Below are 25,343 nucleotides of genomic sequence, written 5' to 3'. Positions count from 1 at the left end.
AGGCGGCATATGTGATGTGTAAATATGTGTTTATTCATCATCGTCATCTCTGAAGACAATCCATATGATCCGAGCCTGTAGATGTTTTTGTAAACTGATTACTTGAAGAAAAACTGACGCTAAACTAACATTGTTTTATGTCAATTTTTTTTTTAAAAGCTACTTAATTTTCAGGAAATTATCAAAAAGATCTTGAGGCAGACTTTGTGAACAACATCTTTCCTGCCCATTTTGCCCCTGTTACATCTCCACTCTCCCTTCCTGTCCCTCTTTTCTCTCTCCCTCTCTCTCATGGGTCAGTCACTCTGCCAATAAAGAGCGGCACGTTAGCCTGGTCACTCCACAGCAACATGACGAAGGGCCGCAGGGCAGAGAAGGATGGGAAGGAGCGAGAGAACGACATGGTGGTGACGGCGCCCGCCTCAACTCCTTGTTCGGTCAGCGCAAGGAAGGCCCTGTGTTTGGCATCGTCCAGAACCAACTCGTCTTCAGTGTAGAGGCCACACAGGTTACCACCCTCGAAGAGTGATGACAGTCCTGTTAGGGGGGAAAAAGCAAGGGTGCTCATTAGAGCAAAGAGGTTTTTATTAAAGGTCAATATTGTGACCAAGTAAAAAGTATTCAGTGACTGAAACAACATAAAATAAAAAAATAAAAAATGTGCCTGTTAGAGAAGTACATTTCATATACTCTAACTGCAAGAAAACACTTTGGATTAAATTGGTTAGTGTCTCTATTCATGGTATACAATCTAAAAGCATGTGTGGCATTTAGCCTATTTCAAAAGAAGAATTTGAGTTTGACAGACAGAGAAGAACATAGAACATGAGCAAACCTAATTTCTTGAGAAGCATGTTCATGTCTGGCTGGACATCCAGCTTGATTTGGGGCAAAGTGACCTCGAGTTGTTGAGGAGATGTTGCTTTTATTTGCTCTATCATTTGGAGCACAGCTGTGTCTGTCATTCTCGCCTCCAACTGCTGCAGGTCAGTCGCTTTGTTGAAGCGAGGCAGCAGGATGTAAAGACTGCTGTCACCTGTGAGAGCAAACTTCGCCACCTGTTGGCAAAATATAAAAGAAAATCCACAGTTTGACATAGTGCACCCCTTCAGATTAAATTGAGACAAGAAGAAAGGTGGATCAAAAGTGTTCAGAGACTGCTCCTGTTACACGTGAATGGTGCACAGAGTGAAACAACACAATAATAAATTATTGGGGAACAGAAAGAAGTGTCAGGAAGCCAAATCCTGATGTGGTTGGAAGTGAGGACTATGTTATTGTGGCCAAGAAAGTTGTGCATTTTCAATACGCTGTGACTCAAAACACCTTCCCAGAGTCATTGTTCTATTGTATTCCGGGCTTCCTGAACCATTTCCAAGGTCTATGTTTGACACACTCTTTGATGTGAGGCCCTTGTTTAGGTACGTAAAGAATTGCAGATGCACCTGGACCACTGGTAATAAAAAGCTTCTGTAACTCAGGTCACAGAAGTTACAGCTTCTCGGTGCTCTGTGCACGTCAAGGTTCGCGCACAACAGGAGCAGTCTCTGAATTTTGTTGTCAACCTTCGTAGTTCAAACTGGCTCCACCTGCAGCAGCTATAACAGCAACATGCTGCTTACACACTGATGCGTCAACAATAATCCTCGAATTCTGTTATATATAATAATAAATCAGTCAGAGGGACCAAACCAGTACTTTTACTTTTAATACTTGCTGCTAATATTTCTGTTAGTTTTACTTTAGTTGGAATTTTTATGCATATTTTAATCAATTTTGACACAAGTGGCAACTGTCGAGCTTTGGGTTTTAGTAGCTTAAAGTACCCTTCATCTCAGGCGGTCTCTCGCCCCCTCGTCAGGTTATCTTTGGACATTTTAGCTGTCCTGGGTGCGATTGCTACACCTAATGTGTTTGAATATTTTATGGGGGAAAAAAGCAATCTTTTTATCTTTTTATATTAACACACTTGTTTCCTGTTGTATTTTCCATAACATTCACAAATAGTGGCTGTCTGTGTTGATCTAGTGGCAGAACGGTCTGGATAGGATTCGGACAAACACTCTTAGCTGTGTACTTTGTGAATGAATGGTTTAAGACGGCTGTTACTTACCTGTGCCTTTAGCTCGACAGCGTACATCATAGTCGTCATGTATTTCTGGTGATAGAGGATAGGCACCGTCACCATATCACCATTCAGTTTGGTGAAAAATCCTTTCTTGGGTTTCAGCTCAAACTTGACCTTCCACTGACCTGATGCACATACAGTATGCACACAGAGTTTGTCAGTTCCCGCTATTTCCAATTGCTCATACTCACACTTCAGCACACACACACTACTGACCACTGAAGGAGACAGCGTTGAGCAGGATCAGCTGGGTACTGGGAGATATGGAGTCAACCAAATGTGTGATTTTATTTTTGGTTTTATTTGCCACCCAGCTGTTGATCATTTGTGCGTTTTCTTCACTGGTTTCCAGCAGCTTGGTGGGCTCCGCTTCGTAGAACTGGATTGACTGCTGAGTAAAGGCCTCACTCAGGTTCATTTCTGAAGAAGAGAACAGAGAAACCAGCATGAGCTGCAGAAATTGTTTCAGCTATGTCTGCACTACATTTCTGAATCATTCTCCTTTACTGCAGTTTATTGTCTGGTTATTTTGTGCATTTCACTGTGATAGTAATACGTGGGTTGTAGTAGATCTGAGAAGCCATTTGCAAAGAGCTGGCCAACTTTTCTCTCAGCTTCTTCATTTGGAAATGAACACAGTGGAAGTCATGAGGCACACAGACGGCCCTCTCAATGGCTCTGCGGGTGTTGTCCCTGGCACCTGAAGAAACAGAACAATAAAAAAGACATACCATGGAGAGTGGCGCACGTTACAGTGGTATGAACTGCAATTTATGTCTGACATGTGACATTTCAAAGTGAGAAAGGGTTTTTATCAAACTTCCAAGTCCTATCAAAGTTTTTTCTTTTCCTGGCAGGGCTCTTGTGTGCGAGTGCTTATTTGACTGAAGAATGTTAAAGGGTGTCGTTATCTATTATTCTCTTGATAGTTCCAGACTTCTCCAGCTTTAAGCCTGTTTGTTCCTTCTTAGGATGTAAATATATGAAAACAGTCATTGTTTCCAAATTTTACAAAAAGATCATTTATGTAATGACATGTAATATGTTTAACATATTATCTAATTTAGATAATATTAAAACAGATGGGAAAACAAACACTAATAACGTATTGGCTTTGTTGGGAACTATTTCCAAAGACAGATTTGGTTAATAACGTTTACAGCAGCAGGATTCTCTGTGTGATTGACTGAAAACAGACAACCTTGCCCATGTTCACTACAGAAACATGTTCAGCCAGTGCAGCAGTGAAGCTTACTGATGTGTTTTTGATAGCTTTTGAACAACAGTCAGTCAAAGGCACAGCAAAATAAGCTTTAACACACGCAGTTTAATTATTTCTGACAATAAGAAAGTTATAAAATATCACCTTACTTATTCTTTAATTTGATAACACTTAAGAGTTTACGAAATAATAAAAGCAGCCAAAGTTTTTGATTTGTTTTTTTTGTTGTTGTTGTTAATTTTCCTACCTAACAACAAATGGGAGAGCACCCCGCTGATGCTGACAGGAGAGAAGAGCAAGTTGTTAGAAGGATATAACTCTTTGAGGTGAGAATACAGCAGCATAGCGAACTCTGTCATGGACTCCTGCAGCGTGGGTTCGCCTGTACGACTGTTCTCGTCCTGGCAGGGCTCCCACGCTGTGGTGAAGCCTTCACATGAGTGAGGGGCAAAGGTAGGAGCAACTGAAAAAAATGATTAAACACAAGATCAAAAACTACAGCTTCTATATCAAGACCTCAACAGAAAGTAAAATGTTTATTTAGTTTACTGTTTCATTTACTACGTTTACTATTTACACTAATATTAATCTGAAAAGCCTTTAATGTAAATTTAGCGTGATTCAGTTTCAGCACTTGCATAAATATTTTCCAAAAAGCATTTATTTTATTAAACATGCAGTACGGGAGAAGTTTGCCACTTACCTTTGACAATAATGGTTATAGTGCTGAGTTTCTCTCCCTCTGCAGATTCACAGTGATAAGTTCCAGCATCCTCCATACCGGTGTGTTTGAGTATGATGGTCTGGTCCTGGTCAAGAGGATAAAGCAGCTCCAGTTTTTTGTCACCATCTGTGGAGTCATTCTCAACATTCAGCTTTATTCTCCTTCCCACGTCTGTCCCTTTGAACCACAATGCATTGGCCTTGACTTGGCTGGAAGGTGAGAAATAGCACGGCAGGTTCACATTGGAGCCCTCAAGCACTTTAATGGTGTAGCCAATCAATGCTGCAGGAAGAAAACAAAAAACAAACATTTCAAACTTTTTTCGGTGCAACATTTTTTTTTTTAAATATTACAAATATATGTTATAAATGTTCAAAATGCTCGACTGTGATCGTGTTGAAAACAGACTTTGCATGTATGAATGATCAAAGAGAACTGTCTCACCAGTAACTGTGATGTTGTATGTTCTTATCATCTCCATATTGTTCTCCTTTACCAAACAGACGTACTCGCCCTCATTGACAGCAGATACAGGGGAGATGGAAAGGTACATGCCGTTGTTTTTAACTGTAGCTGAGCCAGGTGACTGAACACCATAACTAATATTGTTACCTGTATGTAAAAAAAAAAAGGGATCAAATTAAATATGTATATATATGTGGGTGTACATTTGCAATACAGTGAAAACATGTAACGTAAAAGGACCATTGAATTTCCAGGTGATATCAGCTCCAGAGAAGTCCGTTTGGAATGAGAGACAGGGCAGCTCTAAAGTCGAACCCGGTGTCACCAGGAGATGTGTACATGAAGAAAGCTGAACCAGAGGAATAGAATATCAAACATCAGATGAAAAGCAAATTTAAAAGTCAGAAAGGATGAGGTTTAAGTGCCCTTGTCAACCAATGAATGTCTATGGAAGATACAAGTAAACATTCTGCCTGAGCCATAAAGAGATGATTACAATTCACAGGTTTACCTCAAAAATGAGCTGCAGCAGGAGGCAGAGTGTGGCCTGTCGTTTCATCTGCAAAGGGAGGAAATAAGTAAAGAAGATTTCAAAACAAATATGGCCCCAAGCCGGAGAAAAGATCAATATGTGGCGCAATTCCCCACCACTAAAACTTTAAAAGTGAAATCGTTCATCTACAGCTTCCACTTGCATTAAGTTTATCAAAGATTAATCCCCAAAACATCAGAAGATAAAATATAGATGTTTATAATTATAGTGCACTGAAAAAAATAGTACTTCAGTTAAGTGATTAATAAAAAATAAAAATAAAAACATCAGCAAAATAATGCATAACTCACCTCTAGAGTTTGCAAGTGTCCAAATCCAGTAATGGTACAAGTTTTTAGCAGTAATATTTCTCCAACATTCGACCACAACTCACTTCATTAATCACCACTGACTGTCTGCTTCTCCGAACAGCAACTAACAATGACTCATCTGCGATTGATGGTTCAGAGATGTTTGTTTGCATAATGGAGCTCCTCTGACTTGCTGGAAATCACATGATTTCACATGCTGGCAACAGATACTAAGTGCAAAGATTTGTATTCTCGTATTTGTTTTGCCTTCATTACACTTATTTTGACCAAAAAAAAGACATGATATTTCAACTATTCTGGTATCAGGGTTTTAGTTTATACTCAATCTGGACAGGTGAAACATGGGAATGATTAGATGGAGTTAGATTAGCAGTTCCACTTGAGCTCTTTCCAATTTGCATTATAAAATGTTTTTGCCTGAAGTGTATTACGTAATTTGATTTTGTCAAGGGTTGTGTGGGGTACAGACGAGGACATAGTGGGCGAAAGATACAACTTAGCAGAAAACAGTGTTACACTTGCGGACATCCATCATTCAGCAGTGTTATTGGATTTACCGAATTTAGCTACTTTTCTTTCTTTCTTCTTTTTTTTTAATTTTTTTATCAAGTTTAGTGTTTTATTCATATGAGAGGATATTGACTCAAACCAGTTTGATTCACTTTACTCTCACTTCATAGAACTAATTGAAATTGTGCGGAACATTACGATCTTTTCTGTTTTTTTCCTGATAAGAGGGACTTCTTCTTTTTTCTTCCAGCTGTCGCTCATGTTGCAATTGTTGAATTGTTGGTTTCCTGATGAAAAAAAAAAAAAAAAAAGATTTGTCTCTTCCTCTTGTTTGCATTGTGGCTCCGAAAAGTCTCTTTTACATTACATTTCATTTAGCTGACGCTTTTATCCAAAGCGACTTACAATAAGTGCATTTCAACCATAGGGGTACAAAACCCAGAACAACAGGAATTGAGAAAATACAATTTCTTCAAGAAAGCCAAACTACAAAGTGCCATCAGTAAGTGTCATTTTAAGTGCTACTAAAGTTCTACTGTTCAAGGTGAAGCCTGAAGAAGTGTGTTTTTAGTTTGCGGCGGAAGATGTACAGAGTTTCTGCTGTCCTGATGTCGGTGGGGAGCTCATTCCACCATTTAGGAGCAAGGACAGTAAACAGTCGTGATTTAGTAGAGTGTGAAACTGTTCTGTTTTCTCTCTTATTTGCAAGTGATTCCTTTTTGTTTTACTTTCTGCATCTAATTGACGACTCCCCTGTGTCCTTGAGCCTCTTGAGTAATTTTTCTAACAGTTCCTCACTATTGTAAGGTTATGTTAAGTAGTTATAACACTGAATTGAATTAACCAACCTTATTGCATTTATTTGGTTGGTGTGGCTGCTTTAAAAGTGACACCTTAATCACCGATGTGATTACACTAAAGAAGACCTCTGTTTATATCCAGCATACATTCAGCACACATAAGGATAGTTATTATTATTATTATTATTATTATTATTATTATTAACACTTTCACATTAGCTATATGCCTAAATAAACCAAAGTTTCCCACTCAACCCGATCCCCATCTTAAAACCTATAATAGTTTATAAAGAATAACAGTTTCTCTACTTTTAGACGTTTTAATCACTGACAGTCCTGCTGTTTCACTGGAGTACATTTTTGAACTATAAGGACATTTTTAAGGTGTTATATTACTGACACTCATCTGCTTGAAAGTCTTTCGTGTAACCTAAAGTTAGCGGCCGATCGATGAACCGACACTCGATTAAGCCGGCTGACATCAGAAGAGAGCTCTTAGGGCGGAATCAGTCGTGGCCAATCGAAAGCCGGGTGCTAAAGAAAGAAGAAAGGAGTCCAAACTTCTACCAAAGCTTTTTTTTTTTTTTTTTTCGCTCTAGAGAACAACAGAAAGATTTACAGGAAAGCTGGAGACAGACTTGTCACAGAGTGAACAACAATGTGACCCGTGTCTAAACAACTTGAAGTCGAGTTTCGCCTCGCTGGAGAGAAGATAAAAAAAAATTTAAAAAAAAAGATTTACTTAAGACAGTAAGTTTTCCTCCTGGTCATCTGATCGAGAAGCGGAAAGCGGACAAACAATGGCAGGGTCTGACAAAAGAGCCAGTTAGCTGCTGGTTTGTTGTAGTCTGCTTTGGTCCCATCCGCTCTGATATGTAGGTAAAGTCGAGGAGCTCAGTGATGATTTTATGGCTGCATTTTCCGTTTAATTTCAGTAGTTTATTTAGTAGGTATGTTTGCGCACTTTAAATGTTTAGAGAAATACACAAGCTAAGTAGAAAAAAAAAAAAAAGACAACCTAAAGTCCAAAAAAAAGTGTATCGAGTTTATTACCAACATGTCGTGTACTATTGGCCTGCCATACAAAAAAAAAAAAAAAAAACTTGGTTTACAATGGATGTTAACTTTACAAGATACCATGGGATGCTTTTCTTTCACAGACCTGAGGTTAAATATGGATTTCTACTCTTTGCACCGCAGTGAGCTTCAAGCAGGAGGTCCTCGGGGTGTAAGAGGCAATCACCATGGCAACGCAGTTCACTATCGACGATGCCTTTGTGTTGGACGGAGACGAGGAGGGAGTTGTCTCGGATGGAGAGGCCGAGGGGTGGAAGGGCAAAGACAAGGACAGAGAGGGAGAGATGACATTTGGTCCTCTGAGTTTCTCTAAACCTCAGACTCATCCCTCGACTGCTGCCGCCGGCTCCCCCGAACACAGTAACCTGAAGTATCAGGTACACACACGCCCGTACACACCACCCGACTGCGGGATTTAAGTTGTTTGTCGTTTCGCTGTTTTTAACCCGTTGCCCATTGTCACCTGTAGAATCTGGAAAATGAAGACGCCTTGGGCTACAGTGGCAATTCCTCTTTCAATAACTTCTTCAAAATCAGGTGGGTCCTACAGATGCGGGTCTCGATGTACCTTTACCGGGGTTTTTTTTTTTTTTCTGCCTGCCTGGTCTTTAAACCAGAGATGGAGTGTGTCTCTGCTCTCTTCACAGTGACCCGGCGAACCTGTCTTACTGCAGCTCCCAGTGGTCCTTCAGCACCCTGAGTTCTGTCACGCAGCTTTCAGCACACTGCTGCGGGTGAGCAAACACACACACACACACACACACACACACACACACACACACACACACACACACACACACACACACACACACACACACACACACACACACACAAAGAAACCGAAATAAACAGAATTACTTTGCAAACAGGTGGGTGTCCCATCCGCTGGTGAAGAAAAACAGACGAGTTGTTCTCGCTTCATTCCTTCTCCTCATCACGGGAGTTGGTGAGTCTGTTTGTGTGCTATCAAATATTCTGCCGTACTTTTACTGCTTTCTTAAAAAGAACAGCCTTCTCCTGTTTTTGTCACGTTTTCTTTGAAATTTTTTTCTTGATTGTTGTAAGGCAACGATTAATTGTCATCCAAATAATGTTCACTGATTTAATTGTCTTCTTCTGTTGATTTTATGCCACTATTATAGTATAAGCCCATATTGTAATTGAATGATACAACGGGGAGGAACAGCATTGAACAATAAATATTAATTTATATTTAACATATAAATAAAAATTACATTTCCGTTTGCTTTTAGGTTTTGTAAACAATACATTATACCAGACAGATTTGACATAAATATCAACTTTAATATACAAAGCTTATTACTAAAATATATGATGAAAATACTTTCAATAACAGGTACCAATAATCAAAATAAGCAATGTACTCTGGTGGTGCTAATTCTTCACTAATGTACCAATTAACCATAGAATAAAAGGTAGGCACAACAAAAAGACGTCATAAACAGAGCGGCAGTCAAACCTCAAACCAGAGTAAAGAACGTAGAAATAGTGATAGGAATAAGAACTTGTGTGTTCTAGCTGTCACTGTACAGATAAATGTAAACGATTTTAACAACAAACCAAAATAATTGCAGTCATCTTAAATAATTGCAGTCATCTTAAATAATTGCAGTCAGCTGAAATAATTGCAATAAGCTCAAATAATTGCGATCAGGCCTTTAAGTAATAATTGTGACGGACTTTGACTGTTGTAGTCTCACAATAATAAAGACTGGCTGTAATGACTCCCACTCACTGTAAATGTTTTTTATTTTTTTTATTTCACCTTGTATAATGGTTTTAACTAAGAAGAAACACACAATTACAGATTAACAAGGTAAAATGAAAAAGCATACAGTCTTTTATAGATATAAAAGGCGCTTTGTGAAACTCTGAACATGCTCCATTATTTAAACACAAACGCATCTCTCCAAACAGTTTTGCAATTTTACACCATGTAGTTTGCTTAGTGTTGTGTCAGTCAGTGACATCCTTGGCACTTTGCACAGTGAACTTTGTTCCCACAAGGATCCACAGATTAAATCAGAGTTAATGGAAAAAAGAAAAAGTCTTTCTGTACGCTCTCTAAATGCACTGGTTTGTCTCCCCTCCTCACTGATGTATTTTCATATCGTTTCTTTTTAGCTCTTATTTTCACAGGTATTGTCATACAGCTGAATCCAAATGCAGGTAAGGAAGGAAACCGTTAAGACGGACTATTTTTGTTTTTTTGTGTACAATCTGTGAATCCGATGAAAGTGTATATGAAAAAATGTGACAAAATGGTTTTTACCAGCACAATAAACTAGTTACCTAATCGTACACAAATCAGGGGTTTAAAATTTAAAATTACAAACTCAAAAAACATGAATAAATTGGAAATGAAACAACCAAATTACAATGCACCTTTAATGTAATGAAACTAATCTATCTATCTATCTACAACAGTTGTGTTTTATTGGAGTCTAAAAATGTTTGTTTGTTGTTAGCAGCTCTTTGTATTATCTTGCCTTAATATTGTACCTGCTAAACCATCAAACACACTGTTCTCCCAGATCTCCTCCGTAGGGCAGCTTTCATACAGTGTGACAAACAGTTGACAGTCACCCCCATTCTCTTTGTACCTGCTTCCGTATGGTAATTCACAAGAGAAGGACACAGGGGAGTCGTCAATTAGATGCGGAAAGTAAAACAAAAAGGAATCACTTGCAAATAAGTGAGAAAACAGAAGAGTCTTTCTGGAGCCACAATGCAAACAAGAGGAAGAGACAAATCTTTTTTTCCATCACACACACACACACACACACACACACACACACACACACACACACACACACACACACACACACACACACACACACACACACACACACACACACACACACACACACACACAGTTTGGGATGTGGTGAAGAAGCAGCAGCTTCCTTTATTGAGATAGAGACGTCTTTTTCAATCTAGTCGTCAAAGTCAATCCGTCCTGCTAGTTTCCTTTTACAACTGGAACAAACATGTTTATTGATTGCAATGCAATAGCATTCTGCCTACTGCATTATCAGTCTCCTAAACTAAAAGTTTTCTGTTGAACCGACACTCGATTAAGATCAACGAGGACATTACAATATGCAGTTTGGGTCTAGAGTTGTCTAAACCATGTATTTCTGATGGCCAATTATCAGTCAAACTTGTAAACCCCATATCTTCCTTGAAGAAGCCATTCTGCGGTGTACCCCAAGGTACGATTTCAGGGCTCCATTCTTGTCTGCATTTACATGCTTCGTATTGGCCACATAATTAGTAATCATAATATATAATTTCATCTATGTACTGATGATTTATAGTTATACAGTATCTTCCTGTCCATCCCACAGGTTTCTGTTTGGCCACCTTAGAAGAGTGTTTTTTTTAATTTGTTTTATTGCTTTTGGATTTCTTGCAACTTTATTCACCTCAATGAGCATAAAACAAAGATAATTATAATAAATCAGTTAAATTAATCATATTATTTTTCTTCAGGCCAACTAAAGCCAAACATTGTGACCGCATGTTAACATTGCGACCCTCAGACACAACTGGTCTAGATATTTTCATGCATTTCCAGTCTTGGTGCGAAGCCAAACGGACCAAGACGAATAGTAAACTGCTCTACAAAGAAAACAGTATCAATCTTCTCCTGTAACTCCTGGGAAGAAAACAAATAAGCATATCAACCCCCAAAATGTTGAGCTATTCCTTTTCAACCCTTTAAAGCTTTTAATGTAGCTCTTGTAAACTGTAACATTTATTTACAAAGCTGAGCTCCACCAAACCAGCTGAATAAGCTTATTTTATGTGAACAATAACAAACTGATGCTCAACACATACTAAACCAGTGGCTCACAAGCTACTGCTTGGAGACGTCTGCTTTAAAGTACGGTTCAATTGATTAGTATTGGTGACTCGTAGTGTTGGTGATTGACTGGTTGTAACCAATGAAACTGTCTGTACAGGTGTTTCCAGTGCTATTTTCTTTGTACCTGGATTTCTTCTCTTCATCCCTGGAGGTAAATTGATCACTTAGTTCTTACAATGTTTTTTACTTTCTACTTTGACTTTTGGTCCCAGTAAACACATAGTTTGTTTTGGTGACAATAATAGAGTCATTCCCTGTGTTTCCACCAGTGTACCATGTGATATACATCAGCTGTGCTGTCCGTGGCAGAAGAGGCTTCAAACTGTTCTACCTACCTTATTTTGAAAAATGACATTTTAATGCCACACTACATATCCACTGCATTTCTTTATTGTCTATGTTTAAATGAATTGTATTTTGTCACATGGTTGTTTTTTTTCTTGTCATTGTAATGACCACTGCTACTTCAACCACTCAGTGCCTTGGCTATGTTTCCACTACACGAACTGACATTGCTGTATGTACAGTGCATCCGGAAAGTATTCACAGCGCTTCACTTTTTCCACATTTTGTTATGTTACAGCCTTATTCCAAAATGGATTAAATTCATTTTTTTTCCTCAAAATTCTACACGCAATATCCCATAATGACAAAGTGAAAAAAGTTTGTTTCAAATTTTTGCAAATCTATTAAAAATAAAGAATGAAAATATAACACGTACATAAGTGTTCACAGCCTTTGCTCAATACTTTGTTGAAGCACCTTTGGCAGAAATTACAGCCTCAAGTCTTTTTGAGTATGATGCTATAAGCTTGGCACACCTATTCTTGGGCAGTTTCTCCCATTCTTCTTTGCAAGACCTCTCAAGCTCCATCAGGTTGGATGGGGAGCGTCGGTGCACAGCCATTTTCAGATCTCTCCAGAGATGTTCAATCGGGTTCAAGTCTGGGCTCTGGCTGGGCCTCTCAAAGACATTCACAGAGTTGTCCCGAAGCCACTCCTTTGTTATCTTGGCTGTGTGCTTCGGGTCGTTGTCCTGTTGGAAGATGAACCTTTGCCCCAGTCTGAGGTCCAGAGCGCTCTGGAGAAGGTTTTCATCAACTATGTCTCTGTACATTGCTGCATTCATCTTTCCCTCCATCCTGACTAGTCTCCCAGTTCCTGCCGCTGAAAAACATCCCCACAGCATGATGCTGCCACCACCATGCTTCACTGTAGGGATGGTATTGGCCAGGTGATATATAGCCTGGTTTCCTCCAGTATTGACGCTTGGCATTCAGGCCAAAGAGTTCAATCTTTGTTTCATCAGACCAGAGAATTTAGTTTCTCATGGTCTGACAGTCCTTCAGGTGCCTTTTGGTGAACTCCAGGTGGGCTGTCATGTGCCTTTTACTGAGGAGTGGCTTCCGTCTGGCCACTCTACCATACAGGCCTGCTTGGTGGAGTGCTGCAGAGATGGTTGTCCTTCTGGAAGGTTCTCCTCTCTTCACAGAGCAACACTGGAGTTCTGTCAGAGTGACCATCGGGTTCTTGGTCACCTCCCTGACTAAGGCCCTTCTCCCCCGATCGCTCAGTTTGGCCGGGCGGCCAATTCTAAGAAGAGTCCTGGTGGTTCCAAACTTCTTCCATTTACAGATGATGGAGGCCACTGTGCTCATTGGGACCTTCAATGCTGCAGACATTTTTTCTGTACCCTTCCCCAGATCTGTGCCTCGATACAATCCTGTCTCGGAGGTCTACAGACAATTCTTTGGACTTCATGGCTTGGTTTGTGCTCTGACATGCACTGTCAACTGTGGGACCTTATATAGACGATGTGTGTCTTTCCAAATCATGTCCAATCAACTGAATTTACCACAGGTGGACTCAAATCAAGTTGTAGAAACATCTCAAGGATGATCAGTGGAAACAGGATGCACCTGAGCTCAATTTTGAGTGTAATGGCAAAGGCTGTGAATACTTATGTACATGTGATTTTTTTGTTTTGTTTTTGTTTTTGATTTTTAATAGATTTGCAAAAATTTCAATTTTTTTTATTTTTTATTTCACTTTGTCATTATGGGGTATTGTGTGTAGAATTTTGAGGGAAAACATTAATTTAATCAATTTTGGAATAAGGCTGTAACATAACAAAATGTGGAAAAAGTGAAGCGCTGTGAATACTTTCCGGATGCACTGTATACAGGAAATTGGTCTTGCCTGTGTTTTCCATGTTGTGTGAATAATGACTGTGAAATTACAATAAAATGTTTGTATATTTTAATTTGCGTGAGTAGTTTTCCGATTGGGAAAAGTTGAATGTCGCGCACATCATGCCTTGCTGCAAACTATAGCCTGGGCTGGTGTCTAACCTGCAGCTAAGTCGAAAACTTGCAAAGCCAAATACAGAGGCAAAGTTTATTTTATTTATTGTGCTCTCACCCTACATAGATCAAAAAAGAAGAAATATATTCACTTGTTTTTTTTTTGCTTTTCTTGGGTCTAGATTTGGATTTGAATGTAGATTTGAGAGTCTTTGTGCAGATAGTTTTAATGCACACTTTCCATCCAATCAGAACGATATGTGCATCCAGACCACCATGTGAATCTGTCTATTGAATGATAAAAGTATTCCAACCTTTAATTAAAAGTAGAAATACAGCTATTAAAATATTCAACAAGTCTTGGACTAACCACTGTTCGAAGGTAAGAGTACATAATCATTCACATAAAAATGTACTCATTAGGCATCAGAATGGCTCATTCCAGTTTAATTATTATGTTTTTTATACTACTTAAGTAACCTACACACAAGTGGGCTACCTGAATTATAATCGAGTTAATGTTCTACTATTGGTGATGAAGAATGAGATGTGCATTTTGAAAAAAATGTACGAGCCATCCCATAAAAACTAAAAATCCCATGTGCGGTGGACTAAGACCTGATTATGTGAATTCTCATGAATTAGAAAGAAACTGGGTATTTTGCATGTTGTATTAGATGTTGTTGATGCTGTTTTTTTTTTTTTTTTTAATTTAAATAACTAGAGATTACAAAGATAACAAAATAAAAAAAATCGGTTTACAGAGTATAATATACAAGTATAACAATTAGAAAAGAACCAGAGCTATATCACACCAGACAAAAGTATTACAACACATCCAGAAATGATGTGTTTTGACAACAATCTTGTTGGTCAAATTAACAATTAGTCTGACAGTAGTGTGACACTGCTCAACATTCTTCAGGAGGAAAACAAAATACAGTCTTGATTGCAAAATTTACATCACTTACATTTATGATTATTTGACATTACTACTGTTGTTTCAAATGCGTTTTAAGAAATATGTCTTCTTTGGGTTTTTCCATAGCGAGTTCTTAAAATACGCTTAATAAAACATCTGCAAAGATCTTGGCAGATGTTTTTTTTTTTTTTTTTTTTTTTCCTGCTGTGAGAAAAAAAAAAAAAACCTCCAACAGGTGTTAAAACTGCTTCTGGTTATTCATCGTCGCTTCTGCAGTGACGCCCGAGGACGAGGCGAAGTCTTACGAAACACCTCCCTTCGGCAAACATCGTCACTAGTCGTGAGCTGAGACTCGGGTCAAGGATGGAGGAAGAGGCACGCCAGCTTTTCGAAGAAGGAATAAGAAAGAAATTGGTCAGTCCTGGTAAAGGAGAGCTGTCGACCTTCCCCAATGGGACCAAGGTAAAACTACGGTGTTACGTGTTGAATGTTTTGAGTCCTGTCTTCTAAATTAGTCTAAAGAATGCGACGATGCGCGTGAGCTAATGCTATCAGCGGTGGTGTCTTTGCTAACGCACCGGGCTCAATTAGTTCAGATTAATGTGACGCCAAATGCCTTTCGTCCGTACATAGGACAAGCTTGCGACTTTTGGCTTTCTTCGTGGTGATACAATATTAGCTGTTGTTGTTGTTTTTTTTAGCCTGGCACTATTTTTCCTGTTTTTTTTTTTCTTCTTCCATCTGACAGAAAGATAGGGGGGCGGGACAGGATGGTATGTGTTTGTGAATTCTGATTCGTCGGTAAACCGTGTCAATCAATTTTCCGTCGTTATGAGTGGTCAGAATATAATGGAGCGTCGACGCTCTCCAGGCCCGTCCGAGAAGTGCAGATTTCTCTTGTTTTTCTTCCGGATAAACAAGCATATATATATTGTATTGTATTGTATATATTGTTTTTAATTACCAGGTGATCTTTCACTACCGCACCAGCCTGTGTGATGGCACTGTGCTGGATGACTCCAGAACTATGGGGGGGCGTAGCAAACCCATGGAGCTCATCCTGGGCAAGAAGTTTAAACTAGCTGTGTGGGAAAGAGTCATCATCACCATGAGACAAGGCGAAGTTGCAGAATTTAACTGCGACACCAAGGTTGGTGAACAGCAAATCCTGTACTTGATAGGTCGGCTGTCTTGTTCTTATTCACTGCTGATTTGTATTGTTTGCCTCCTATTTCGTCAGCACACATCGTTGTACCCGCTCGTGTCCCAGTCCCTGAGAAACATAAGTGCTGGTAAGGATCCTCTGGAAGGTCAGAGGCACTGCTGCGGCATTGCCCAGATCCACTCCCACCACTCTCTGGGCCACAAAGACCTGGACCAGCTTCAAGCCAGTCCACAGCCTCTGGTCTTCAGCATCGACCTGCTGGAGGTGAGCAGGACGGAGCGAAACCAGAGTTTAATATCATTGCAGTCGGGGCTAAGCATGGAACCAACACAATGCCAGAGTTTTGCCACCAATACCTTTTTTCTTACTTGCGATTTTAATTAGAACATAAATGTAAATATAAACATTTTCTTTAGAGCCTTTAAAAAAAAAAAAAAATGTAACCGAAGAAGAAGGGCTGCAAATAACAATTATTTCATTATCTGTTGATTTTTTTTTTTTTTTTTTTTTTTCCCAATCGATTTGCTGTTTGGTCTTTAAAATGTAAGAAAATTGTAGTGTCTTAAAGCTGTTAGATGAATATGGAGTTTAAAGTACTACATTTTCTGCTGTTTTTAGCAGAGTAGGGCTGTGAACACAGAACTTATAGTAATGTATAGGAAAATGCTCCATTTGTACAAATTAGGTAGATTACTTGGGGGGTGGAAGTGCCCACAGTTCCATTCCAACTCCTGCTGTGCCTAATAAACTCAAAAAGTAAACTATACAGTGTGAACGCTGAAGAATTTGTATGTGTTACGAAGAAGAACTACAGATTTACCGCTGCACTCTCTCTGCTCAGGTTCTTCGTCCCGGGTCGTTCCAGCTGGACGTGTGGGCAATGACAGATGAAGAGAAACTTGATCTCGTGCCTCAGATCCACACGGATGGCAACGCGCTCTTCAAACAGGGACAGATTAAGGAGGCCACAGACAAGTACTACAATGGCATTGCCTGTCTCAAAAATCTACAGATGAAGGTTAGGCGTCAGTCAGTACTTTGTATTTCATTACTGTAAGCAAGAATACATTAATATCAAATTCTTTTTTTTTTTTTTAGTTCTTGAGTAAATTGGAATTAAAAGAATCCGTGGCTTTTGTTTCTTCCTTCAGGAGCATCCTGGAGATGAAGCTTGGGTGAAGTTGGACCACATGATCACGCCGCTGCTTCTCAACTACTGTCAGTGCCAGTTACTCCAGGGCCAGTACTACGAAGTCATCGAACACTGCACCGCCTTGCTCTTCAAATATGAAGGTAAGGCTTTGTTGTTGGTACAAGCAGAGAGGAAACATTTTTGCTGCTACCAGAGATTACCATTATTTATGAGTTCAAACAGGGAGCGCAATATTTAGGATTGATTTTAAATTAGGAAACGAGTGAAACACAAAAACAAAATGAATGTGGGGGAAAGCTGCTGTTTTCATCATCACGAACACGTCAAATGAGGGAATATCTTGCGGCTGGATAGTGTGAATCCCTCCAGTAGAGCTCAGAGATTCTCTACCAAAGCTCACTGAAGCTGCTGTGATGTCCTCCACAATATTTGCTTATACTTTGTGTTGTTATTCTTTTTTTTATCACTCATCTGTAGTAACAGGAACAAATCATCACATCGTCCTTCAAAGCGTCATCTTTTACGTGCGATTTTGTTAATCAGTGTAAAATCTTTTGGATCCGACTCGTGTGGACAGATCGGTTTGCAGATCAGAAATTCTTGCATACCGCATTCGTAAAAACTAGTCTCTCCCCTTTGGTTTATTTTTACAGCGACTCTTGTAGTTTGTAGTTAGCACAATGAAAAATGTAGCCCAGTTTTTAGCAGTAAAACAGTGATACATTTTTAATAATTATGCCAAACTGCCTAAGAAGACCTAAGAGGACCTACAGCACCACCAGAAAGTAACTATATTCACTGCATAGTATAATTTCTAGCGTAATAGATTTTACATGGATTGTTCTACTGCATTTATTCAGGTTACCGGGTGATTCCCGGACAAACTGTTTGTAGTCACTAACAGCAGCTGAGTTGCACCGCGGTTCATGTGTCTGTCACACAAGTGTACTGTAACGTTGCTCGGTGACATGTTGTTTTGGAGAGTTTCAGATCCTGCAGGTTCATTAGAACCTAGACGTGACTATCCTCTCTACTTTTTTTTGTTGTTTTTGTTTTGTCATCTTGTACAGAAAGCCTCGTTTACCGCTGTTCTTGGTTTGCTCTGATCTTGTATGTACAGACAACGTGAAGGCCTTCTACAAGCGGGCTAAAGCCCACGCCGCGGTGTGGAATGAGACAGAGGCGCGAGCGGACTTTGCTAAGGTGTTGGATTTGGACCCCTCTCTGGGTCCGTCTGTGGCCAAGGAGGTGAGGCTCATGGAGGGGAAGATCCGCTCCAAGGAAAAGGAGGAAAAGGGTCGCTACAAAGGCCTGTTCAACTACAACGCGCCGCCAGCCACTGCCACCACAGTCAGTCCACTTTGAGTTCTGTTCATTACTTTTATCCACTTTATGGACAGATACCGAGTTAAAATGAGAAGCTTGTGTGATGAAACCGTTTTGATGAAGCACCTTATGTCCTTTATTCTCTTCACAGGGTTGAAGCTCTTTATGCCGAGAGAATGCCTACGCATTTCAAGATGGAGGAGAAACAGCACCTGGGGTTTTAGTTTTATCCAATGAACCCAAGCCAAACACTCAGCAATCCTGCTCTCCGTGGTACACACCGTCAGGTCATATACACAAACGCAGCCTGCATTCCTGCATTATGCTTCTCAACTCCCTCTTTCTAAATGTAAAATTGAAGGCTTTGTTAAGAACGTGCCGATATTATCAGCTGCACGAATGAAATCCAAACCCCATGGAAACGTCACATCTGTACTGGCCAGCAGGGCCGTATATTCAGTGCATCATATTCATTCAGTTTAAGGGAACCCTCGATACAGAGTTTTCACTTGAACCTCGTACAGATTCGGAACGTTTCTCAGTGAACGACTCGCTCCCAGTCGTGGACATCCCGCAGAATGTTGTCCTTAGCACAAGCTTTAACCAGATCCACAGCGGGGAGAGTCTTTTTCCTTTTCATATCATTACGAGCTTACCTTCCGGTTTATACAGCAAACACCAGTTTCCCGTAGTATTAGTAACAAGTAGGTTAAGCATGTTTTGTTGCTTTTATCTGAAATATGTGCAAAGATGTCAATGACAATCCTTAAAATTCTTCGTAATCAACGAGGAGAGATTACAGCAGAGTCCAATTCCAGACTGAAGTGCTCTCCATTCAGAAAATCTTTTTTTTTTTTTTTTTTTTTTTTCTTGAGCATGGACTCACATTACACACACTCACATTCAGACCTCTGCCTCGCATAGCCAGACTCCCCTTTTCTATCCTGGTCATAGCAGTCGCATCGCTCCGTGTGGTTGGTGGCTCATGAAACTGAACTGTCTGTGACAATCATTATATAAAACACACGGACTTGTATTGTCTTTGTTTCCCCCCCGATGTACTTATTTCACATATGTAATAAATAGCGCCATTATATTGTTTTTGTCGAGATGTACTCGGCAAAAACGCCACAGTATCTCCCTCACTCGCTTTAGGAAGAGCTACTCACCACTGTTCATGAGAAGCAGTAAATCATTAGCCCAAGCCTGTCTGAGGTGAGATCTTACTGAGGGTGTGATAATTGTAACTTGAAATAAATGTTTATCCCCCATGTTGTATTTTATTTTTTATTTTTAAATACAATACCTCCAGTCAGATGATTTGTATCGGTGTCCTCTTGTATCAATTGGATAATCCTTCAAAATTAAAAAAAAAAAAAAGTTTCTCTTCGAGTCTTTCAGAGCGTTCAGGTGTTGTGGCGTTTGTCAGATTAAGTATTGCCTGGTGTTAAAGAGACTTGCTCACAGTTTCAGTTTCCTTTGCAGTCTAGAAACTGTTTGCATTAATGTTTCCTCAACCACTCTCAAGGACTCAAGGATGGACCAATCAAATGTCTGGTTAAGAGTGATAACGTTGAAGTCATCCTACATTTTTTCCTGAATATATTTGCAGCACCGGTAGTTTCAGTGATCAATGCTCCTTGGTTGAAGGCTGCAGCAGTAGTTTCCAAATTAACCCGAAGTCTACGCCAAGTAGGATGCGACGAGCGGGAATGATTCCCTACAGAGGAAGGCAAGACCCCATTTACTCTGAGAATTTGGGTTTGGTGACAGCGAGCCCTGAAAGGTTTCCAGCAAGTGAACTTTGTGTTTAGAGTTTGTTTGTCAAACTGTTTTTGCCGAGGTCAGTAAAAAAACATTTAACCTCAACTTTAAAAAAAAAAAAAAAATCATAGAAAGGGTGTCTCTACAGCTATAACAGTCTAAAATGTATCCACCAATTTAATAGAAAGCTGAAAATGTTTCACAGATGATTAAAAAGAAAAAACACAAAATCGTTTTTTTGTTATTTAATTAAGATATACATACCGAACTGCAAAAATCTGGTTTACAAAATTTCCATACTAACAAACTGACTTGATGTACAGAGTTCATGGGAATGAGAATCTAATGTGTGGTTGTACTACAAGACATGATGAAAACAAAGCAAGGGTGAATGGGGAAAAAAAAGGGTATATTCAAGATCAGACTGGAGAAACTGGAGGATCAGTGAAGTTTGAACAGCGATGTCATTAAAGAAAAGAAATCAACTTTCTTGATCAATTGCCATTATTGAACAAAGAGTAATAGAAACATTCCCATCCATTTTACTACGTTTTTACCCAGAGTTTGACACAAAAACTGCTGAAATGCCCCACTCTTTTTTTTTTTTTTTTTAAAATAGGTAAAAAAACGTGGTTTTGCATTCGGCCCGGAGGTCACAGAAAGTTTGTCATCATGAAAAATGGATGTGGTCAAATGCAGTGGACAGAGGACACGAGAGGGACATAATGCTTCTGTAAAAAGCCAGCAAAGAAAGCTCAAGGTGAGAGGATAAAAAGTGGTCATAAAACATACAGTGAGGATCATGATGAGGGCAGGCTTCTGCAGGGAAACAGTGACGGGTGAGGGGACTTTCCCAAAAGGTTATGTACGGGCGCTTCTCTCAGTCTCTGCAAGACACTCCCTGACCAGTGCACGGGCATGGATTATACCTGGACAATACAAACATGAGGTCAATTAAAAAAGGGACAAATAGATTAAGGTAAAAAAAAAAAAAATCAATATGTAGAAATGTTCAGCGTCAGTCGACCCCAACGTGAAGAAACTAATGCACCCAAAACCTGTTTTGTTTTTTTTGCTGAAATAACAATAGGTCTGTTGAGCAAGAAAACTGCTGGTCGAGTTCACGGATAATTACGGTTTATTTCAAGCTGGCACATTTCCCATAAACGGGGGCAACCGTGCCTCATGACCCCAATGAAGCCACATCTGTATACAATTCGTCATTCAGGAGGATAATTACCGTTTAATGAAGATCCTCAGTGAAAGACTAGCATTTTAATTACAAAGACGGAAGTGTTTACGGCTGCAATCAACAATTAATCTAGCAATTTTTTTTTTTTTCCTTGATTCATTTTATGATTCATTTGATAACAAATGTGTAAAAATGCAGCACGGTGGTGCAGTGGTTAGCACTGTCGCTTCACAGCGAGGAGGCTCCGAGTTGGATCCCGGCCCGGAGCCTTTCTGTGCGGAGTTTGCATGTTCTCCCTGCGCCTGCGTGGGTTCTCTCCGGGTACTCCGGCTTCCTCCCACCATCCAAAAATATGCACGGCAGGTTAATTTGGTGATTCTACAAATTTCCCTTAGGGGTGAATGAGCGCGCGAGTGGTCTTTGTTTGTCTGTCTGTTTGTGTTGACCCTGCAACCTGTCCCTCGCCCAAAGTGAGCTGGGATCTTCTGCAGCCTCCCCCGTTCAGGATAAAACGGGTATCGATAATGGATGGATGTCAGAAAATGGTAAAAAAAAAAAAAAAAAGTGTTTCCCAAAGTCTGAGGTGCAGCCTGAAATGTTTTGTTTTGTTCCCTTCAACAGTCACAACTAAAAGATATTTAATTTATTATCATGAAGGACTGAAGGAAGCAGAAAATATTCACATTTAAGTACATGGAATCAAGAGAATTTGTTATGAATGACTCAAAACATTTAATCAATTATCAAAGGAGTTGGTGATTTTTTTTTTCTTCTGTTGATCAACTAACCATTACAGTTCAAGATACTTTGACCCCAAAACATTCTGGTCTATTTTTAGGGTAATTTCACTACTTTAAGGATACATGTATTTTTTTTTTTTTTTTTTCATAGCAGTCAAGGCTATCCAGATCTTACATCATCTTATATTATAATGTATATCAAGGAGAAAAAAGGATTTCATCAGATGAAACTAATATGTTTTTATATGCATCACAACATAAAATACTGGCAGTAGCGATATCGTTTTTAATAATTACGTAGTGGAACCATGATGGTGGGACACTGTGACTTGGCAATATGAGAAAATATGTGCTCAGCGCATGGTGGAAATAAACGTCATTGTTATGTTTATGGACCGACGTCTCTTGGTAATAACTTTTGAATTACTGCTATGACAAGCAAACGCATCATTCATTTGTCTTGATTTCTACGGGCGTTTTCTGTCTTTATTCGACGGTGGAGATTGACGGGAAAATGAGGAAAAAAGAAAGCAGGGGAATGGACATGCAGCAAAATGTTCGGCTGGACCAGGAACTCCCTGCTCAGGCCGCTACGTTGCCATTGGAGATGCAGGTAAGGTCAACTTGTGCCGTTTCATTTGATAGGCGCCGCACATCGCGGTGATGAATACTACCTGAGCAATTCAACCGCGAAAGAGGGGATGTGTGTGTGTCTGTCAGGCTCCAAGCACTTTTATTACACCAAATAATTCAATATTTACAGAACAGATCTGCCTGTACTGAAGAGTAAGAGCAGAAGTCTTGTTTTCTTTCTGTTACTCGATGACCAGCGTCGTCGCCCATTTACATCGTAAAAGCTGCACCGCCTTTAGGACTCGGTTTACCTTTTCACAATACGCAAATGTATTCCGACAACAGATGCGTCTTTTACAAGTGAAACATACCTCTCTTTAGCCTCTCCATTGCGCTCTTGCTCCCAGCGTATGTAGGCCTGATCTCACGACTCATCTCCTCAATGACAGACAGAAGCTCACTGTAGGTGGACCCCTGGGACACTTTGACAGGCTGTGTTCACAAACATATGATGTTCGGGGAAATAAAAAAATAAATAAAAAGATCCATCAAGACTTGTCATAGCTGAAATATTTGCATCAGAAATGAAAAGAAACAGCATTATAAATGTCGACTTTTAGTTCCAGGACATTGTGCAATGCAAACTTAATGTAAAAGCGCATGACCTGGGTTGAAGTGTTTTTGACGTATTGATTCTTTCACATGATAGATAATACATAACTGTTGCCATTTAATCGCTTCCACACCGTCATGCTTTCAGAACTGTAATGAAATCGAGCTCTCCTTTCCACCCTTTCAATTTATGCCAACAATAATGTGCCTTTTTTTTTTTTTTTTTTCTTCATTTACATGCACCGTGGCTCCCTCAGCGCTCTCGCTATGTTTATCTGCAGCTGCCTCAGTAACAGCCTTCCCTGACAGTCAATATTTACTGCACTTCAATACAGCATAGATGTGGAGAAACATCTGGTACAGAAAGGAATTTGACTTTAGATATCTTAAAATCGTTTGTTGGATATTTGAATGCTCTGATTTAAATTCAACTTAAAAACTCTCCTGTTGACGGAGTCTTGACCCCTTTTTTTCTTTTTTTTTGTCTTTTTGTTGGATGCATAAGAACAAATCTCCACGAAATTATAACACGATCTGTTGCATGAGCTGCAAATGAAGGAAACGTTAATCATAAAATAAGCAACAATTAATCCTCTTATATGAATTAATAGTCATGAGGTACCTTTGGCCCAGCGTGGGCTGAAACATTTTTGCTCTGTTCCAGACAAATAAATCATTTTTTAAAATTATTTATTAATTTGCTTAGCTGGTATTATACAAGCTCATCTCCTGGTAATCACATGCCAGGTGCCCTATCCTATCGAGAAACATTCCCCAGTTTGTAACAAGCAGTGTTAACCAAAGTACGAGCAGAGTGTATTACAGACATACCTGAACAAAGCCCATGGAGGGGGGGCCGAAGTCACTGAAAGCTGGCCTGAAGTTAGACGACGAGGGGAGAGAAGGAGACGGCACAGAGGAGCCTGGTCAAAAGAGAATAGACGTATCATATAAAGAGAAATGATGACGAGGAATTACCATCCGAAACATTTGATTTAATCTATGCGAGGTACAAGTCATTAATAAACACTGTAAGGTTTGTAAAAATTCAAATGCCGGGGTCATTTTGTTTTTAAATATCGATATCATCATCACTCGGTTTAATGTTCTTTCGGTTTAACTACCGGATCCGGTTATCGTTTTCAAACCATGTTTTCTGTGGTCACGGTGTGAAATGTTTTATATCCTTAACACACAGAAATGACAACGAGCCAATAATTGCGTGCGCATCATTGAAGGCCGTGCGGTCTCAAGAGTACCTGGGGGAGTGTGGTTGGAGCCAGATGGCGCCGGAGCGATGGGTTTGTAGCTCATGGCGATTTCAGCAGGCAGCTCCCCGTACGATACGCTGCTTCCTTCGGTCCCGTCAACCCGGTGCTTATACAGCTTTACTGTTGATGATGAGCTCCTAAGAGCTGATCCAAAGAACATAAATACAAAGAAATAACAGTAAAACAAAATGAAATTCAGATGCAGCTTCAAAATAACGGGAAGGAAGCCAAGGTTTGCAATTATTAAAGCCGTAAACGTTCAACAATCTGAACCAAGTGCTGGTTTGGTATTTGGTAAACATGCTTGTGAATGCACTTTCCCGCCAGTTTGTAGGATGCAAAGCGATCTAAAAAAAAAAAAAAAATTCTAACAGCAATGTTCAAGCCTTTGTATACTGTATACTTCTGACTACATATGGGAAAGGAGAGTTAGGAAAAAAATAAAATAAAATCAAACAATAGAATCACAATATTTTGCATTGCAATTTTGAATGCTGAGGATTGACATTGAATGATATAATTAAATTTGTCAGGTGAATGCAACCTTTATGACAGTGTTGATCCATTGATCTGCTTCACAATCCCATTTTGCTGCAATAAAAGTGATTGAAGTGAGATGAACAGACTGCAAACTTTATTT

At 39.6% G+C, this 25,343-nt stretch overlaps 4 protein-coding genes across 5 annotated transcripts; 2 read left to right on the top strand and 2 right to left on the bottom strand.

Annotated features, from left to right (window-relative positions):
* Positions 1-12: 12 nt before the first annotated feature.
* On the bottom strand, positions 13-5,526 carry serping1 (serpin peptidase inhibitor, clade G (C1 inhibitor), member 1). The gene is given in 13 exon segments (XM_069697510.1): positions 13-537; positions 836-1,058; positions 2,114-2,253; positions 2,345-2,548; positions 2,685-2,828; positions 3,598-3,813; positions 4,054-4,216; positions 4,218-4,294; positions 4,297-4,356; positions 4,519-4,686; positions 4,780-4,888; positions 5,051-5,098; positions 5,383-5,526. Coding segments are annotated over 12 exon segments (1,800 nt in total). The 5' UTR covers positions 5,383-5,526; the 3' UTR covers positions 13-289.
* An 815-nt stretch (positions 5,527-6,341) lies between these two features.
* On the top strand, positions 6,342-12,321 carry tmem134 (transmembrane protein 134). Of its 2 annotated transcripts, none has more exons than XM_069697508.1 (8): positions 6,342-6,415; positions 7,914-8,167; positions 8,260-8,327; positions 8,438-8,524; positions 8,660-8,736; positions 9,936-9,980; positions 11,780-11,833; positions 11,952-12,321. In XM_069697508.1, exons 2-8 carry the CDS (start codon positions 7,958-7,960, stop codon positions 12,032-12,034), a joined length of 624 nt encoding a protein of 207 aa, XP_069553609.1. In that variant the 5' UTR covers positions 6,342-6,415; positions 7,914-7,957; the 3' UTR covers positions 12,035-12,321. The 2 variants fall into 2 exon arrangements, with proteins under 2 accessions (XP_069553609.1, XP_069553608.1); XM_069697507.1 differs by lacking the exon at positions 6,342-6,415 and adding an exon at positions 7,133-7,463.
* Positions 12,322-15,236: 2,915 nt separating this feature from the next.
* On the top strand, positions 15,237-19,822 carry aip (aryl hydrocarbon receptor interacting protein). The gene is made up of 7 exons (XM_069697505.1): positions 15,237-15,369; positions 15,875-16,057; positions 16,148-16,336; positions 16,914-17,090; positions 17,224-17,365; positions 18,346-18,575; positions 18,703-19,822. Exons 1-7 carry the CDS (start codon positions 15,271-15,273, stop codon positions 18,706-18,708), a joined length of 1,026 nt encoding a protein of 341 aa, XP_069553606.1. The 5' UTR covers positions 15,237-15,270; the 3' UTR covers positions 18,709-19,822.
* A 723-nt stretch (positions 19,823-20,545) lies between these two features.
* On the bottom strand, positions 20,546-25,296 carry cdk2ap2 (cyclin dependent kinase 2 associated protein 2). Its single transcript, XM_069697506.1, has 5 exons — positions 25,248-25,296; positions 24,692-24,847; positions 24,264-24,355; positions 23,192-23,312; positions 20,546-21,244 (listed from the first exon to the last, which is right to left on the bottom strand). Exons 1-5 carry the CDS (start codon positions 25,267-25,269, stop codon positions 21,177-21,179), a joined length of 459 nt encoding a protein of 152 aa, XP_069553607.1. The 5' UTR covers positions 25,270-25,296; the 3' UTR covers positions 20,546-21,176.
* Between the last annotated feature and the right edge of the window lie 47 nt (positions 25,297-25,343).

Source organism: Brachyistius frenatus, unplaced genomic scaffold (genome assembly GCF_029030835.1).
Source record: "Brachyistius frenatus isolate BFR_SWC_R1_liver_20210118 unplaced genomic scaffold, ASM2903083v1 Contig_23, whole genome shotgun sequence".
NCBI classification, from domain to species: Eukaryota; Metazoa; Chordata; class Actinopteri; family Embiotocidae; genus Brachyistius; species Brachyistius frenatus.
The sequence above is the reverse complement of the archived record's forward strand: the minus strand, read 5'-3'. Positions and strand labels throughout refer to the sequence as shown.

What these genes read in the sequence shown, in the direction of transcription:
- tmem134 (XM_069697508.1), top strand. Translation starts at nt 7,958, where the DNA reads ATGGCAACGCAGTTCACTATCGACGATGCCTTTGTGTTGGACGGAGAC. An exon ending in ACAGTAACCTGAAGTATCAG is followed by an intron (nt 8,168 to 8,259) that starts GTACACACACGC and finishes TGTCACCTGTAG; the next exon opens with AATCTGGAAAATGAAGACGC. An exon ending in CTTTCAGCACACTGCTGCGG is followed by an intron (nt 8,525 to 8,659) that starts GTGAGCAAACAC and finishes CTTTGCAAACAG; the next exon opens with GTGGGTGTCCCATCCGCTGG.
- aip (XM_069697505.1), top strand. Translation starts at nt 15,271, where the DNA reads ATGGAGGAAGAGGCACGCCAGCTTTTCGAAGAAGGAATAAGAAAGAAA. An exon ending in TCAGCATCGACCTGCTGGAG is followed by an intron (nt 16,337 to 16,913) that starts GTGAGCAGGACG and finishes CTCTCTGCTCAG; the next exon opens with GTTCTTCGTCCCGGGTCGTT. An exon ending in TCAAAAATCTACAGATGAAG is followed by an intron (nt 17,091 to 17,223) that starts GTTAGGCGTCAG and finishes TTCTTCCTTCAG; the next exon opens with GAGCATCCTGGAGATGAAGC.
- cdk2ap2 (XM_069697506.1), bottom strand. Translation starts at nt 25,269, where the DNA reads ATGGATCAACACTGTCATAAAG. An exon ending in GGATCAACACTGTCATAAAG is followed by an intron (nt 24,848 to 25,247) that starts GTTGCATTCACC and finishes TCTTTGGATCAG; the next exon opens with CTCTTAGGAGCTCATCATCA. An exon ending in CTCCAACCACACTCCCCCAG is followed by an intron (nt 24,356 to 24,691) that starts GTACTCTTGAGA and finishes TCTTTTGACCAG; the next exon opens with GCTCCTCTGTGCCGTCTCCT.